This window comes from Lupinus angustifolius, chromosome LG13, assembly GCF_001865875.1.
Source record: "Lupinus angustifolius cultivar Tanjil chromosome LG13, LupAngTanjil_v1.0, whole genome shotgun sequence".
In the NCBI taxonomy this organism is placed as follows: Eukaryota; Viridiplantae; Streptophyta; class Magnoliopsida; order Fabales; family Fabaceae; genus Lupinus; species Lupinus angustifolius.
In genome coordinates, this window is record NC_032021.1 from 5,512,013 (window position 1) to 5,529,543 (window position 17,531).

Here is a 17,531-nt window from a genome sequence, read left to right on the forward strand (position 1 = left end):
TTGGCTAAATACGTGCATGGCATCCTATGACTATAATTTACTGAAACACCCACTTCGCCACACTCACTTATTCTCCTCAGCTAAGGCATAAACATCACATGCTGAGATTGACGCGACACTGAAGAAGAAGAAGAAGAAGAGCCCAATTGGTAACTTCGCCAACTTATTTTATTGTTTCAGCAATATCTAAATTTTTCAATGCTTCAACTTTTGTTAGATGACGTTTTCTTTCATGTGTTTGATATTGCTCACGAAGTGTTTGATAAATTGTCTATCTGAGAATAAGTGTGTGATTTGTTCATATTCACTTGCAATTGCACTAACACCTTTTGGCTAACCGATTTTTAATCCACGTGTTAGTGGATGTAATTAGACTCCTCAACTTGCTAATAAACACATTTTTTCAATTACTCTCCGAAAATGAAAAGCAATAACAACTCCCTTATGTGTTTTTATTGTTGTTGTTGTGAATTTAGTTACCTCTTGTCTTTGTAGCATCGTCCAAGTAGTTTGTGTCTTTGTGACATTTGTCATACTTCAATCAAGTTAGATGTGATTATTTCAAAAGATGAAAATTGATAGAGTGTTCAACAGACAACAAGACCCTTAAGACAACATTCTTGCGTATTATTTTCTTCCCTGCCATGTATATCTGCATAATATATGTTTTGATACTCTATGATTGCTCCTGTTATGTTCTGAGTAGAATCAAGTTTATCTTGTAATTTAAATTTGTAGTCTTTATCTGTCGGTGATGATGAGATGCTTGCACAGATATTTTACATGGGTAGTTTGAGTTTCGTGCGCAAGTTGTCTACATTTTGTTTTTTTGTATTTTAGTTTCTTTTTAAAAAAAAATGACTGAATGAAATTAGAGTTTCCACAATTCCTATAGAAGAAATAGCTAAATAGTGAAAGGGAAGATGCTTAGAGCTCGAATAGTGAATTTGGAGCCCATTTCATTTCATCTTTGATGCAGACCTCTTAATTAGGCCCAATAGACAGAATTATAGTGAGAGACTCAGGTTCACTAGAGTTTATGAAAGGAGGGGCAATGGGGAATAGCATAACTTCCTACTATGGAAATAACTAACTAAGCAGTTATGAAGGGGATTATATCCTGAGAGTGGAGACAGGGTAGAGGGGGGAATTAGTGGGACTGGGAGTTAGGAGGATTTGGCAACCTCACTGTTTGCCATTAGTCTATATATATTATCTCTGTAATTTTCTTTCCTTCAAGTTGATTCTAAGTTACAGAATTTCAGCATATAAACCTATCTACTTTTGTTTTTCTTGTTCTGTTAATATTTTGTTTCTGGTACCCATCATCTTTGGTATTAGAGCTCCCGATCTTGGGAGCTTATGGTAATTACTCGTGTACAAATGGATCAACGTGTGGATAACTTGGAACATTATGTACAAGAATTGTGGGCTGAAAACCAAATTCAGTTCGGTGAACTTCGTCGACTATTGGAAACCCATGACCGAAGGAGGACCAGAGGACGAACACCAAGAAGGGATGAATATAAGGATTCGAGATTACGATCTACTCATTCACACAACTCTTCCAAATCTGCTCATGAAGCCATCATAGGAGAATCCTCACTGGACGCAAGGTGGAGATGCCTATCTTCAATGGGAACGATGCTTATGGTTGGATTGTGAGGGTGGAGCGATACTTCTCACTGAATCACGTTGATGAGGAAGAGAAAATGGAGATTATTATTGTAGCTATGGAGGATAAAGCCTTAAACTGGTTTCAATGGTGGGATGAACAAACAATGGAAAAAACTTGGATCAATTTCAAGGAGGCGGTGATCAGGAGATTCCAACCGGGTTTATTTCAAAATCTTTTTGGCCCTCTGCTAAGTATTCGACAAACCAATAGTGTTATGGAGTATAGGGAGCAATTTGAGTTGGTGGCTGTCCCATTAAGGGGTATGGATAGAGCAATGTTAAAGGGGGTGTTCCTAAATGGGCTCAAGGAAGAGGTAAGAAGTGAACTGAAGTTGTTTCTCATTGAATCCTTGACAGAATTGATGGACATGGCACTATTATTGGAGGAGAAATTTTTTGCTGCTCGAAGGGGAAGGGGCTAGACAAAAGAGAAGAAGGGGTACATAGATAAGGGCAATTCTTATGGAAAATTTGTAATTGTTACAGACTCTAGTAAAGGAAAGAGTTTTAGAAATATCAATGCAGATGCAAACACAAAAGCATTGACCACCGGGAAGGAAGGTGATGATGTAAAGGGGAGTTGGGGAATGAAACTTTCTCAGGCTGAATTACAGGACAAAAGTAGGAAGGGACTGTGCTTCAAATGCAGAGAGAAATAGGGGCGTGAACATGTGTGTAAAATGAGAAATTACAGTCTCATTTGGTAGAACGAAACCCTAATGAGGATGAGGAAGAATCCCTAGACTTCTTTGAAGAGGAAAATGTAGGAGAAATGGTCATGGAGGGAAAAACTCTGCAACTATCCCTCCAAAGCATAGAAGGATTGACTTCCAATCAGTCCTTAAAGGTATGGGGAAACTTGATGGGGAGAAATGTATTAGTGGTTGACTGTGGTGCAACTAGTAACTTTATCTCAAGAAATTTAGTGGAGGAATTACAACTTCAAAAGGAAGACACTCCAACATACTCAGTGGAGGTGGGAATGGGAGTATTGAAAGGAATAAGGGAGTTTGCAAAAATGTGAAGTTACAAATTCAGGGAATTGAGGTAGAACAACACTTTTTCATTCTGGGGCTGGGTGAGACCGAGGTGGTGCTTGACATGGACTGGCTTGCAAGCCTAGGTGACATAGAAGCCAATTTCAGAAATCTGGCCATCAAATAGGAGAAAGATGGACAGACCTTCACGTTGAGAGGAGATCCTTCCTTATGCCAAAATCAAGCCTCTTGGAAGGCCATGGGAAAAACTTTACAAATTGAAGGAAAATGGTATTTCTTAGCCTATGAGAATGGGGGATGGGAATCAGAACGGGACAAAGGAAGTAATTTCCAGATGGAGAATGTTATAGCTAAATTTCCTATTGTTTTTCAGGAACCTCAAGGGCCGCCCCCAAAGAGACCTCAAGACCATGCTATAATCCTTAGAGAAGGAGCAGTAATTCCAAATATTAGACCCTATAGGTGTCCTTATTATCAGAAAAATGAAATTGAGAAGTTGATAAAGGAGATGCTTCAAGCAGGGATCATCAAGCCTAACACTAGTTCCTATAGCATCCCGATTATTCTTGTGAAGAAGAAGGATGGGGGATGAAGATTTTGTGTGGATTATCGGGCACTAAACAAGTTCACGGTACCAGATAAATTTCCCATCCACCTTCCAAGCACTTATGAATCAAGTGCTAAGACCTTACCTCAGAAAATTTCATTCTTGTATTCTTTGATGATATCCTTGTTTATAGTGAAAATGAAGAGTTGCATAGGTTTCATTCGAGGGAGGTGCTGAAATTACTAAAAAAAACAAACTTTATGCCAATAGGAAGAAGTGTGCTTTGGTCAAACTAGCATTGAATATTTAGGTCATGTTATTACTAGAAATGTGGTGGCTGCAAACCCCATGGAAATCAAGGCCATGGTGGATTGGCCTCCTCCAAAGGAGATCAAAGGGCTTAGAGGTTTCCTTAGCCTTACAAGATATTATAGAAAGTTTGTTAAAAATTATGGGAAGATTGTTGGACCTCTCACTCAACTTCTAAAGAAAGATGTTTTTGTTTGGAGTGAGGAAGCTCAATATGCTTTTGACAATTTGAAGGAAGTCATGACTCAGATTTCTATTTTGGTTGTTCCGGATTTTGAAAAGGAGTTTGTGATTGAAACGGATGCATTGGGAAGTGGCATAGGGGTTGTTCTCATGCAAAATGGAAAGCCCCTAGCATACATGAGCCAAGCACTATCAGAAACTGCACAGCGGAATTCCATATATAAGAAGGAATTAATGGCCATTGTCTTTGCAGTAAAAAAATGGTGCCACTACCTTCTAGGTAGGCATTTTAAGGTACATTCTGATAAAAAAAAGCCTTAGATATCTAACAAAACAGAATATAATTAATGAAGGTCAACAAAAATGGATGGCAAAGTTACTTGGATATGATTTTTAGATCAAATACAAACCAGGAACTGAGAATAAAGCTGTTGATGTACTCGCTAGGAAGATGCAGTTTGCTGCCATTTCCTCAATCCAATGCATTATGTGGGAGGATATAGAAGAAAAAGTTTTGCAGGATCCTAAATTAAAGAAAATCATGCAAGACTTGATGCAGGACCCAAACACACATGTTGGATTTCAACTCATCAAAGGCAGACTATACTACAAAAACAGAATGGTAATTCCCAACCACTCCTCTAAGATTCCCTTAATTTTACATGAGTTTCATGATTCAACTGTAGGAGGTCATTCATGGTATTTCAGAACTTGGAAACGGATTTCAACAACACTTTATTGGGAGGGAATGAAATCCTCCATAAAACAATATGTCCAACAATGTGAAGTATGCTAGAGGAATAAGTACCAGGCTCTAAGCCCCAGTGGGTTGCTACAACCGCTGCCTATACCAACCCAGGTCTGGTCTGATATCTCCATGGATTTTGTGGGAGGGCTTCCGAAGGCAATGGGGAAAACACCATCATGGTTGTAGTTGATAGGATGACCAAGTACACACACTTTATTCCTTTAGCACATCCTTGTACAGCCAAGGATGTGGCTGGAATCTTTGTCCAAGAGGTGGTCAAGCTCCATGGATTTCCCTCCACTATAGTGTCCAATCGAGACAAAATTTTCTTGAGCACTTTTTGGTCTGAATTGTTCAAGTTGGCAGGTACAAAGCTGAAGTTTAGTTCAGCTTACGATCCCCAAACGATGGTCAAACTGAAGTTGTTAATAGGTGCCTTAAGACCTACCTCAGATGCATTACAGGTCAAAAACTGAAAAAATGGCCCAATTGGATTGGATGGGCTGAATTTTGGTACAATACTAATTATCATTCTTCATAAAATCTACCCCTTTCGAAGCCTTGTATGGGAGGAAACCCCCCATCATAATAAGGGGAGATGTGGGAATGACTGCACTTGATGAGGTGGCTCGCCTCTCAACTGATAGAAATGTATGGCTAGAAGAACTCAAGGCTCAACTGGTTAAGGTTCGGAATTTGATGAGGCAACAAGCAAATAAGAAAAGAAGTGACATTGAATTTGAAGTGGGAGACATGGTCTATCTGAAGATCCAACCATACAAGCTTAGAAACTTGGCCAAGAGAATGAATCAGAAACTCAGTCCTAGGAATTATGGTCCTTATGAGGTGATTGCAAAAATCAACCCAGTGGCATACAAACTACAGCTTCTAGAATCCAGCAGAGTTCATCCGGTATTCCACATTCCCTTACTTAAAAAGTCAGTGAAGCCTACCATCCAGGGCCAGCCACTACCAGCTTGTTTGAATGAAGAATGGGAGTTGAGGCCAGAACCAGAACAAGTGCAAGGTTACAGGCAAGGTCAGCATGGTGAGCGTGAAGTCTTAATCAAATGGAAGGACTTGCCTGAGTTCGAAAATTCTTGGGAACAAGTGGAAATGTTGAAAACACAATTTCCAGCTTTCATCCTTGAGGACAAGGATATTGTTGAGGGGGGAGTGATGATGCAAATCCCTTAATTAGGCCCAATAGACAGAACTATAGTGAGAGATCCAAGTTCACTAGAGTTTATGAAAGGAGGGGCAGAGTGGGGAATAGCATAACTTCCCACTATGGAAATAACTAACTAAGCAGTTATGAAAGGGATTATATCCTGATAATGGAGACAGGGTAGAGGGGGGAATTAGTGGGACTGGGAGTTAGGAGGATTTGGCAACCTCACTGTTTGCCATTAGTCTATATATATTATCTCTGTAATTTTCTTTCCTTCAAGCTGATTCTGAGTTACAGAATTTCAGCATATATACCTATCTACTTCTGTTTTTCTTGTTCTGTTAATATTTTGTTTCGGGTAACCATCACCCTTTTGTTAAATATTTTTGATGTTGTGGTTGATTAATACTTTTTGGTAGATGTACAAGCATCACTTGACTGCTTGAGTGACTTTTTCATCTATCCAATGATCCTCTTCCCCATTTTGATTCATACCTAAAGGGAATATATTTTCTGCATATGACAGTTTGAGGAGTGGGAACTCAACATTGCCACTGTAATCTTCTCCTGTCATACACTATTATTGCTGCTAGTTAGGTGTTTTTCAACTCCACGCCTTCCCCCGGCACCACTCAGATTTGATGTTCGTTGTTTGTTAATGGTAAGTAAAGCATTTATCTTCTACTAAGGATAAAGGCATCTAGGATTCATAACTGGAGAGAGAGATAAAGGACACTGATGGGGTCGAGAAACCTGGGGCTATTTCGGTCTTTTATCAAAGAAGGATGGGAAAAGGCGACCTTTGTTGCAAAGTTCTTTTGCTTTCTACATGTCACCGACACCTATCTGGTCAGCCCGGTTCAGGTAAGCATGACTTCTCCTTGGCTCCTTGTCTTCAATTCTATTTCATGAGAAACAAGTAACCACTTCCTTGTTGCAGACCTTTGGTCCTAGCATGCTTCCTGCAATAGATTTGACAGCAAATGTGTTTCTCATTGAAAGGATCTCAGCCCGATCTGGTAAAGCTGCTTGCGGAGATATTGTTGTCTTGCGCTCACCTCAAAACCCGAGAAAATTTATCACCAAACGTTTGGTTGGAATAGAGGGTGATACTGTTACGTATGTTACTAGTCCTGAGAACAGTGATAAGTGCGAGACTGTTGTGGTATGACAATTTCTTATTGTTATTTTCTCCCATTTTTAGTATTTGGTTTGCTTTACTAGTATTTGAAGTTGCATTTTGGTAACTGGTTTGGGGGCTGCAATTGTTTTGGCCTCATCAGTTATCATGTAAGATTGGACTTGATATTTGCTTACCCATGTTTTCCCTTGCTTTGTTGATCATAGAGATTTGGTTTTCAAAGTTTGTCTTCTCTTTAGGTTCCAAAGGGCCACGTTTGGGTACAGGGAGATAACATTTATAAATCCACTGATTCAAGAAATTTTGGCCCTGTTCCTTATGGACTTATTCAGGGCAGGATATTTTGGAGGGTAAGTTTGTGCATGCTTTGAACCTATACACACATAAACCCTGCCCCCTGTTTCCCTCTTACTTCACTCTGTTACTTTCCCATAATCTTTTGATGATTTGTTTGTAGGTATCACCACTTCAAGATTTTGGACCTTTCTGGAAAAACTGATGTGAAGCATTCAATAGAATTACAATTCTTGTACAACATAACTGATAACTGTTTATGTTTAATTTTGAAAGATACTCTGCCTATTTATACTCTATCTGTTCAACCCTTTCTTTTGGATTTGGAATTCACTCTCCTAACTTGTGCCTTATAATCATCTTAGTTTCAAAGTGTTACATTATTTTTATTACGTATATGGACAACTTACCTTTTAGGTATTTAGTATTTATCTGTTCATGCTTGTGAATGATCACTGATACTCCGATTGGTTTGATTATTATAGAACATGTACGTCTCTGCCTTAGAAAAATCATAATATAGGCCTCGTACCTTGTAATAACAAGCAAACTTTCCTCAAACATTGTAACATGGATCTTCTTTCTAGGACAAAGATACTGTTGTTCCAAAGTATATCCCGAACTAATAAAAACATATCATATTAAATTAAAAATTTATTATTTTTCTATTGTTCCTTCATTTTCACTGATTTTGGATATGATTTTGGATATAATAAGAAATCTTTATCCTCTTTCGGGATCCTTGATGGAGATGGGGCCATTAAATCAACACGTTAAATATGAATTGTTTTGTTGAGTTTATATATATATGTATGAGTTTGCTAATTTGAGTAACTTTCTTTTTTAGTGAGTTACATGTTAATTTTGTGTACCATAAAAGTTGGTCACAATGATATTTTGATAAGTTGCTATTCTAAAAATTAAAAATAAGAATTATTATTTTCTCTCTCTTCCTACCCTCCATTTCAAGCCTTCAAACTTATATCATAATCAAAAGTATAGCAACACACGTAATAACCATAATCCTATTTGTTTTTTTCAATCTCAATATTCTACCATATTGTATTATATAAAATAGTATCATAAAATAGTATCATAAAAATCATATATACAAGTTCAAATATGTCCATTTAAATAATATGGGTCACATTTCAAGTGAATTTAATACGAGTTGAAGTTACCTGAAACACATCAATGACATGAATGATTTACTTTTTCAAGCCCATTGTAATTGAGTTCGGATATAGAATTTCAGGTTTGAGATTGGATAAGCACAAATTCAACCTCAATCCATTCGGTTACATTCTCTTCTAGCTTGCCCAACCATACAAGCTATCATACACCCAAATAGAATCAGAATCATATCCATTATTGAACTTGAGAGAGTGAAAAAACAAATAAAAATATAATAATAATTATATTATTTTTATTTACAGTGTGTGACACTTTTATCCTTAAAATTAAAAGAATGAAACTTCTCTTGGATTTCCAGCCGAACATGTGAATCTCTAATGCATGGGGACTACAAAATTGAGGTAATGAGACAGAAAAAGGGAATTAGGTTTAGAAATTTTTTTTAATCATAACTTAAAATATATACAATGATAATTTAAAAGTTTTATATACTGCAGTATCTACCATTCATATTTCATATTTAACTATCATAAACTGTTTGAAAAAAGATATACTTACACTAACAATATATATACTTCAAATAAAAGTTAAAACTAGTTATTAAAATAATAAACAGGTGAGGAAAATAGAAACGATGCATATGCACATGAAAGCACTAAAAAAATGAGTATAAAAATGAAACTCAAAAGATTGATTAGTCCTCGGAAGTGGAATATCTGTGCATAAGAAGACATCTAGAGATTGGAGTCCATCTCTCTCTTCTTTCTCTCTCTTCTTTCTCTCTCTTCCCTCGTTACTTTACTTTACTCCAATAAATAAATAAATAAATAACGTTAGTCAGAGTTGAAAATAACGTTACACCATCGTCACTCATCATCGTCATCACAATTCCAAGGTGGGTTTGCTTCACTTTTTGCTATACTTTACAACACATGAGTAAAATCTACCATGTTCACAGTGAATTTTACTGCACTGAGGCTAGGTGAATTTCAGTTTTTGATCTTGTTGCGCTTGGGTTCTGTACTTTTTATTCATTTGGGCATGTGAGAGTAATTGGGTTGGTGTCAAATTAGTATTTTTTCTTCTTCTTTTTAAACTGTGGTGCTTTGACTTTCTAGTACTTCCTTTTTTGCTTGTCATTGTCTTGCTCCGTGAATTGGGCTTTTGGGTACACATGAATGTGCCAAAGTTTGCTTTTTTGCTTACTTGAGCTCCTACAATTTAGGCTCTTTGTTTTTGGTACCTTGTGATTTTGTTTTTCTACCTCTATGATATGATTTGAACTCATTTGATGTTTTCCAAGGTTGTTGTGTTTGTTTGGGATTACTTTGTTGTAGTTTGTTCCGTGTTTTTAATGTTGTTTTACTTTCTATTTGTCATGAGAGTTAAATAGTTGTTGATTTGATGTTCTATGTTTACTATGGCAACTATTTTGTTCTTCAATTTATCACTTGTTTTGTTTTTCTTAAAATATTTTGTTGGGCAACAGAATTGAGGATATGATGGTGGCTTTGATGCATGGAGAGTAGAACCAGTGTTGGTGTTGAAGATGAGAAGGGAGCACAAAGAGGGATACCGAGCTTCAATAGTCAGTTATCCATTCCAAGTGCATTGTACATTTCATTTTTGCTGAATTTATGCTGCAAATGTTGATTTTGCTTCTCAGTGTTAGTTATTTATCATGGGTTTCTTGCCTTTCTAGATTGAGATGTTTCTTAGCCCTTTAATTTTACATTAGGATGATACAAGGAATGCATAGAAACTTGTGATTTTTATTGCTAAAGGTTCTGTTATACTTATATTTCCCCGTTTGCTTGAATTTAATTAAATATACTAGTGATAATTTCAGCAGACTCTCTCTCTACTACATTCACAGATCTAGCACAGTTTCCTTTATACCTTAGGTTTAAGGTGAAAACTTTCTGCTTCAGTTGGGCAGGGTGAACCATGCTATATTGCTAACAGTTCCATTTCTAATTTCCTTTATGGGTATAATAGGTTCATCTGTGCATTAGTTGACATAAGTATGTTACGTTTCGAAAGACTAAATGTAATGTGTGATGAGTCAACTTATCTACACTTATGTTTATATTTATAAGAAGGATCAACGTGGCCCCTTTCATAGAGTTAGTAGTAGATAGCTTATAATCTAGATAGGCATTTGACGAGGCAAGATGAGTTTTAATAGAAACTGTACAAAAATGTTTGACGCCTTCACATTTTTAATAAATAAATAAATTGGTGCTCTATTTAGTAATTTGTACTGATGATATGAAAAAACTTCTTATTAACTATTTTTCAAATAACCTAGCAATACCTTATACGCGTTTCTTGAGCATGGGGCATCCGTCATTTTCCCTTCTACTAGTAGTCTATTATTATCACTAGGCATATAATTTTACTTCAAATTCCGCTAGTTTCTCAAGTGTTAATGTCTTCCCTTGGGAGGTTGAAGTCAGGCTCTACACGTCAAAGTTTTCCATTCTAGGTTAGAGTTTATCGTGTTGAAATTTGTTTATGGTATCTTAAGAAATTTTGTCCTTATATAGCGGCGCTTCATAAATATAAAAGTATCTTTGAGTATGCTATTTCACATACAGAGGAGAACGTTTTGCTCAAGTTGTGGGTGAATCAAAATATGATGTAATTGGGTTGGAGAGCTATCATAACCAGTAGAACAGTAGAACGTACACAGCTATTCTTTGTAAATGCATTTGCGCTAGTTGTAAGATCGTGACCAGAGTTACCATATTCACTGGTTTGGTCAGAACCACAAATTGGTTCATGAGTACCAATTTGCAGTACTTTTGTGAACCAATACACTTTAATTTATGTATTGATGTCCAGTCCCAAGCCAACCACCATCGAACTCGTCACTAGGCTTCAAACCACCACCTCTCCACCACTGCCACTCCAACTGCACATGATGGGGCTGAGAGATATGTTTGCACAGGGTGGAGGCTGTTGGTTTAGATAAAGAAAGGTGGAGTTTGCTTCAGACTCCAAAGAAAGAAGTTGAAGATGAATGGGCTCAATAAATTTTTTTTGGAAGAAAAAGTGTGGATAAAAGGAATAAACACTAACAATGAAACAATCAGTGTATAGTAGTAATGTCTTCATTATAAAATGAATATACAATAACTTTTATGCGGAAGGAAAAAAAATTAAATTACGAGACGCATGTTTAATTTACCAAGAAAACTATCAGCCACTTTATCAGACAATTTATTTTATATTTTTAATTTTTATTTTCACGTGAATAATTTTAATTTTAAAAAATTATATTTAGAGCATACTAATTAGCATACCCACTAAGTATATTCCTGCATACCGGATGCTTAGCAAAGTGATGTACCACATATCGAAAAGTATCATGAAATTGGTAACTGATTGAGCTCCTGATAGATCAGATAAAAAGTCGCAAACATTCCTTTTTTCATACTAATATTAGATTTTTGACATGGGGTATATTATTTTACTGGTTACTTGGACATGTTTTCTAGTAGTTAAGGGGCCAATCATTATTTTTGTAGATTCTTAGTAGATGATTCTTCTCTCTTTGATCTGTAGGCTAAGGATAAATATAAACTTAGTTTGGATTCTTTTAAGGTCAAACGAGAGAGTCAATATACAAATTGGTATAGGTGCATCTGTCAATTTAAGGAATCCAAAAGTTTTTGGCTTCAGTTTTGGTTAAGGAACTGAGTTGTCATGATATTTTAACTGTGTGATGATTGTTGCATGTTTGTCTTGGTTTCCATGTCGTACGGTAGTGTTAAAGAGAAGAATTTGGGGGATTGTAAATATAGATTTTATTGGTTTTCTTTATTACATTAAAGTTGATATAATGAACTGGATATTCTTATTCAAGTAATGTCATTATGATTTTAGAAAATACTTTCACAATGGTTTGAACAGGTCTTTATGATAGTATTTGAATGCCAATTGTCTTGCAGCTCATTTATGTTCTTTTCCATCATGTCTGAAACTTCTTGAGTTACTACTTTCAATGAAAATTTGAATTTCGATTTTGCAAGAATAGAATCTGTGTTGTGAAATGAAAAAATCATAAATTTGGAATCATTTAGTTATAGACGAGTTCGTTTTTTATGTAAACTTTAACATATTGGTTGACATGTGTTAGCATGATTTTCAGCTATACAGAGGGGAGAATGATCAATTCTTTTCATGTTTCTTGCTTGGAGCATTTGACCAATCATAGGGCTTAGAGAATGCTGTTGATCTGAGTAGAAGTAAGTATTCCCGTGAACCAACATGGTGAAGTTTACATGTAACTAGTATTATCACTTGTCACGGTGCATCGAATTATCTTTACAAGACTACTTTTTTTTATTTGTCAAAATGATGTTTAATTATCATTTTTTCAAACAAGAGAAAAACTAGGGAACTATGCAATGGTTTCTCTTTGCACTCGCACAGATATGCCCATTGACGCATGATGTTGCCTAAACTGCTTGGATATTCATGTCTATGGTCTTGCTAAATTTTTTTTCCGAACTCTTGTTTCTAATATAGATTTTTTTCCTCTAGCTTTTCCATCTCTAATGAATTTTCCTGATATATGATTCAGGTTCAATCATCAAATATTCTCACTATATTAATTGATAATACTGAAAACCGGGACGAATCTGCCATGGCTGATGCCAGTCCTCGGACTGATATTTCTACAGATGCTGACACTGATGATAAGAATCAGCAGGTGATATTTCTTTATCTTTCATGCTATTTTCTCCCATGTTCAATTGATGATATCTGAAGTCCCTATAACCAGTCTAGGTGGAACTTGTCAACAAGGATCCAACCGCATGATTGATCAAAATATAAGTAGTACTCAAACATAGTGCATGGACAGAAGTCTTTTTGTTTCTGTTCCTTTAATCAGAGTAGAATTGTTAGTGGTTATTCTTCACAATCTAACATGTGATGCATGCTATATTTGCAGTTTGATAGAAGTCTATCTCATGCTGGTATGGTTTCTGACTCCAGTGACAGATCAAAGGATAAAACAGATCAGAAGGTTAAATATATTTTAAATTTTGTTGTGTGGCTAATATCTAAACCTATAGATGGTTTTGTTACATGATGACACTCTTTTTCTTTCATATTATTTCAGAGTCTCCGTAGGCTTGCTCAGAATCGTGAGGCAGCAAGGAAAAGTCGGCTGAGAAAGAAAGTAGGAATCATTTTGCCTATTTTTTGGTTAATATTTATTCTTATAAGTGTATTTTGTTTCCTGCATAATTATTGCTATCATATCATAATAATTCTGTCAAGAAAACTGGAATGATGCTTTCCTCCTTTTGTCGTTATCTTTGTTTGCTAGTAATCTACATCTTCCTTGAGTTAAATTGACAAGCAGATAAATTTGGGAGGGGTAGCTTTGTTCTTGGCGTTTCTTGGAAAAAGAATTAGAAGTTGATGAGTTACTTTCTTCTTCAGCACTGTGCTGCTATAGTACTGGTTTACTTGTATTTCCCTTATCAATAATTGTTATGTAGTTTAATCCAGTGATCCCCTTATAATGTTTTAACTTTGGCATCTATATAGTTGAAAGAAACAATTATGTTTACATTCCCCACTTAGCCATTTGAGACGCTATATGGAAATCTCATTTTCTTAACGTGCGTGGCCTTTTTATGTAGGCCTATGTCCAACAGCTGGAAAGTAGTCGTTTGAAGCTGACCCAACTAGAGCAAGAGCTTCAGCGAGCTAGGCAGCAGGTGGGATTTGTTAATTCTAGCAACTAGAGGGCCTCGACTCTCTCTCTGTCCCTCCCGTTTATTTTTTGTATGACACATTTCCTTGGCAGTCATTTTCAATTTTAATCCAAAGTCCTGTTTCTTTCGGTAGGGAGTCTTCATATCAAGCTCGGGTGATCAAGCACATTCAATGAGTGGAAATGGTATCTTGTTTATAGAACACGTTGCTTATTCTAATAGTTTTATTTTAGAAATATTTCTAAACAATAGTAGTATAATCAGTGTCTATGCTGTAACAGATTATTGAAGTAAACATTCAACTTCTCTACTGTTATGCTAGGTTATCCATAATCATTAATACATTGTTTTACAGGGGCAATGCAGTTTGATGCTGAATATGCAAGGTGGCTGGAAGAGCAGAATCGGCAAATTAATGAGCTAAGAGCAGCTGTAAATTCTCATGCAAGTGATACGGAACTCCGCATGATTATTGATGGTATATTGGCACATTATGATGAGATTTTTAGGCTGAAAGGTATTGCAGCTAAGGCTGATGTTTTCCATTTGTTGTCTGGAATGTGGAAAACACCCGCCGAGAGGTGTTTTTTGTGGCTAGGTGGTTTTCGGTCATCTGAAGTCCTTAAGGTAAGCTTTTGCTGATCCTTAATTATGCTTTAGCATATAAATTTTAGAGACACATTGTAAGAGAGAGAAATATATTTTTTCTCTAGAGGAGCATAAATTTTAGAGAAAACCTTTTTTCTACTGAAAGAAATAATTTTCTATAGATACATTTTGTTTTGTAAAATTTATGAATTGGATACCCATCCAATTCACTGAAGTTGATAAATGGCATCCGTTTAGTGAGGGATGGATTGGATAATTTTAAGTATGACTTGATGGATTCTACATGAGTTTTGGACTTTTTTTTATTCATCCATATGTTACTCCTACTCGCATTGTTGGATGATGAAGAATCTTAAATGAATGATGTCAGAGTATTACATCAAACTAAGTTTTGTAAGACTTACTAGTAGGTTGTGGGTATGCTGTTTCTGATGCCAGTGGGGTTTTAGCTGTGAGGTTTCACTTTTTCTTGGAAGAAGCATGGAGTTAGACTTATGTCCCATGCACAAATGATAAGGGTGAGGTGGTAGAAAGTTCAATAAGGAATAGACTGTATTTATTTTTTATCTTTCAAGTTCGATGAACATGCTACTTTCATTACTTGATACGAACCCAAGAATAGAACTACGGATTCTATTGAAGAATTGCTTGAAAATGAACAAAGAGTAGGAGAGAAACTCTCCTCCAAGGGTTCCCCCTTTTTCCTATTCTATTAATCCATGTTTTTCCTTGCTTTCATCAATTTTGGTGATTTTATAACCAAAATTTTAATAATCTTTTCCCTCGCCATATACCGTTATATTTAAGATACAGCTTTAACAGAAACCTTTGTGATAACACTTGCATCTCATGTTTTTGAAAAAATAGGTAAAGTAATGAAGTAATTTTGTAGTGCTTCAAAATCAACTGAACCCTAAATCTGACTTATGGGAGCTTAGTGGTAGAAGATAAAGAAATATGAGTAAACACATTTCAGTTCCTCATATTTTTCGACCTTACCAGTTTAGTCCCTCAAAAGTTGAAAACCAAAAATAGTCCCAAAAAATTTCTAATGTGGGTCAAATTAGTCATTTTTAAAGTCAAAGTAGTCCTTATCAGCCTATCAGGTATTATAAAAATGCTAAAAATGACTAATTTGACCCCATTTGATATTTTTTGGGATCATTTTGGGGTTTTCAACTTTTGAGGAACCAAACTGGTAAGGTCGAAAAACATGAGGGACTGAAATAAGTATTTACTAAAGAAATATTACATGGTACATAGCTTGACGGCCCTAAGCCAGAGGTAAAACCTGAATTATCCCTACTATTATAGTCCTTCATTCTCAATTTACACACGGTAATGCTTATACATGATTTATAAGCTATTGTGGAACTTAGAATATACACAGTTTTTCATAATTGCTTTATTTTTTTCCCCAAGATGGTGAGTCATTTTATAATTTCTTTACCTTCGACTCCGTGTGGTTGCAGCTTCTGGTAAATCAATTGGAACCTCTCACGGAGCAGCAGGTGGTGGGTATCACCAACTTGCAGCAATCATCGCAACAAGCAGAAGATGCATTATCTCAGGGCATGGATGCATTGCAACAGTCCCTTGCTGAGACATTGTCTACTGGATCACAGAACTCATCTGGTTCATCGGGGAATGTGGCAAATTACATGGGTCAAATGGCAATGGCCATGGGTAAGCTAGGGACACTTGAAGGGTTTATTCGACAGGTAAGTTTTCCTTACTAACTTGTATGCAATTACTTTACTACACTTTTTTGTGAGTAGTTGAAAAACCATTTAGTCCAACCCTCAATTCCTAATATATAACTTTAATTGATAATAACTTTATTGCTCCAAAACAAACTCCCCCCTTTGCATAAGAACTTTTGCCATGGTAGAAGGGAATGAGATTTTGAATGGTTAAATCAAAACTGCTGGGACTAGTCTACAGTAGTATTGTGTCATTATCTGAATTTGTGCTTCGTTGGCACGTAGATTTGACATCCATAATGCCAGTTTATTGGTTTTATCTCAAGTGATGCCAATTTAGCTTCATTAACCACTTCTGCAAGGATCATTTGCATGCTATGTCCAACAAATTTTCATTCAATATAGTTACTGATACCATGTCATTATATTTACCCCTCCTAGCATAAAAAAGACCAAGAAAACTTTCTGGTGAACAACATTTCATGTAATTTTGTATGCTTAAATGTCTTACTGCATTTCCGTGTTTGTTATTATGATATTAGGCTGACAATCTGCGCCAGCAAACTCTCCAGCAAATGCACCGTATACTGACAACTCGCCAATCGGCCCGTGCCCTTCTTGCAATACATGACTATTTTTCACGGCTTCGTGCTCTCAGTTCGCTCTGGCTTGCCCGCCCAAGAGATTGATGTTTGTGGTAAATAGTTTGTTAAAAGTTAATTCCATAGGTCCTTCCTTCACCATCAATATTTGATCATTGTAGGTTTTACTTTTAACAAGTGTTTGTATCACTGATTTAGTGATTCGTTGAGTCAATCTAGAAACCTATTTGGTGACAAATAGTATGGTAATATTGTCCATTGTAATTGTTCCTGAAGGACTTTTCCTTTCAATACAAAAAAATAGGGATATATGATAAATTTTAAGGTTGGTTCAGCTGACAAATTGATCTGAGTATGGAACATTTTTCTATCAATTCCACATTTTTCTTTTCTGACTTAGCATCTTTTCATCCATTGTGTGATTCATCCATAGAAATAAAAATTTAACACCCATTAGAAGGTTGTCAAACATTTAGATCCTACCTATGATTAGATTACATGGAATTGAAATGTAAAATGTGAACTTAACATAGAACCTATAATATAAAATTATGTTGAAATAGACAAACAAAAATAAAATTAGGCATAAATAAGCATAATACCTTCAAGGGCCCAATTCAAAGATCAAATACATAATGTTATATAACACACGTGTTCGTATTAGAAGCCATTGAAAT

At 35.9% G+C, this 17,531-nt stretch overlaps 2 protein-coding genes and 1 long non-coding RNA gene across 6 annotated transcripts; 2 read left to right on the forward strand and 1 right to left on the reverse strand.

Annotated features, from left to right (window-relative positions):
• Window positions 54–17,218, forward strand: LOC109325385 (mitochondrial inner membrane protease subunit 1-like). The gene is made up of 6 exons (XM_019557718.1): window positions 54–149; window positions 6,160–6,497; window positions 6,574–6,798; window positions 7,014–7,124; window positions 7,232–7,562; window positions 17,096–17,218. Exons 2-5 carry the CDS (start codon window positions 6,372–6,374, stop codon window positions 7,271–7,273), a joined length of 504 nt encoding a protein of 167 aa, XP_019413263.1. The 5' UTR covers window positions 54–149; window positions 6,160–6,371; the 3' UTR covers window positions 7,274–7,562; window positions 17,096–17,218.
• On the reverse strand, window positions 834–6,095 carry LOC109325386. Its single transcript, XR_002105130.1, has 2 exons — window positions 6,003–6,095; window positions 834–968 (listed from the first exon to the last, which is right to left on the reverse strand). It is a non-coding gene; the product is annotated as an uncharacterized LOC109325386 (long non-coding RNA).
• On the forward strand, window positions 8,904–17,178 carry LOC109325382 (transcription factor TGA2.2-like). 4 transcript variants are annotated; one of them, XM_019557715.1, is made up of 11 exons: window positions 8,904–9,097; window positions 9,692–9,815; window positions 12,359–12,455; window positions 12,794–12,922; window positions 13,166–13,240; window positions 13,337–13,396; window positions 13,866–13,943; window positions 14,074–14,125; window positions 14,296–14,567; window positions 16,022–16,270; window positions 16,795–17,178. In XM_019557715.1, the coding sequence occupies exons 4-11, from the start codon at window positions 12,857–12,859 to the stop codon at window positions 16,939–16,941; spliced, it is 999 nt and encodes a 332-aa protein (XP_019413260.1). In that variant the 5' UTR covers window positions 8,904–9,097; window positions 9,692–9,815; window positions 12,359–12,455; window positions 12,794–12,856; the 3' UTR covers window positions 16,942–17,178. The 4 variants fall into 4 exon arrangements, with proteins under 4 accessions (XP_019413260.1, XP_019413259.1, XP_019413258.1 ...); XM_019557714.1 differs by having other exon boundaries at window positions 9,692–9,808; XM_019557713.1 differs by having other exon boundaries at window positions 9,692–9,790.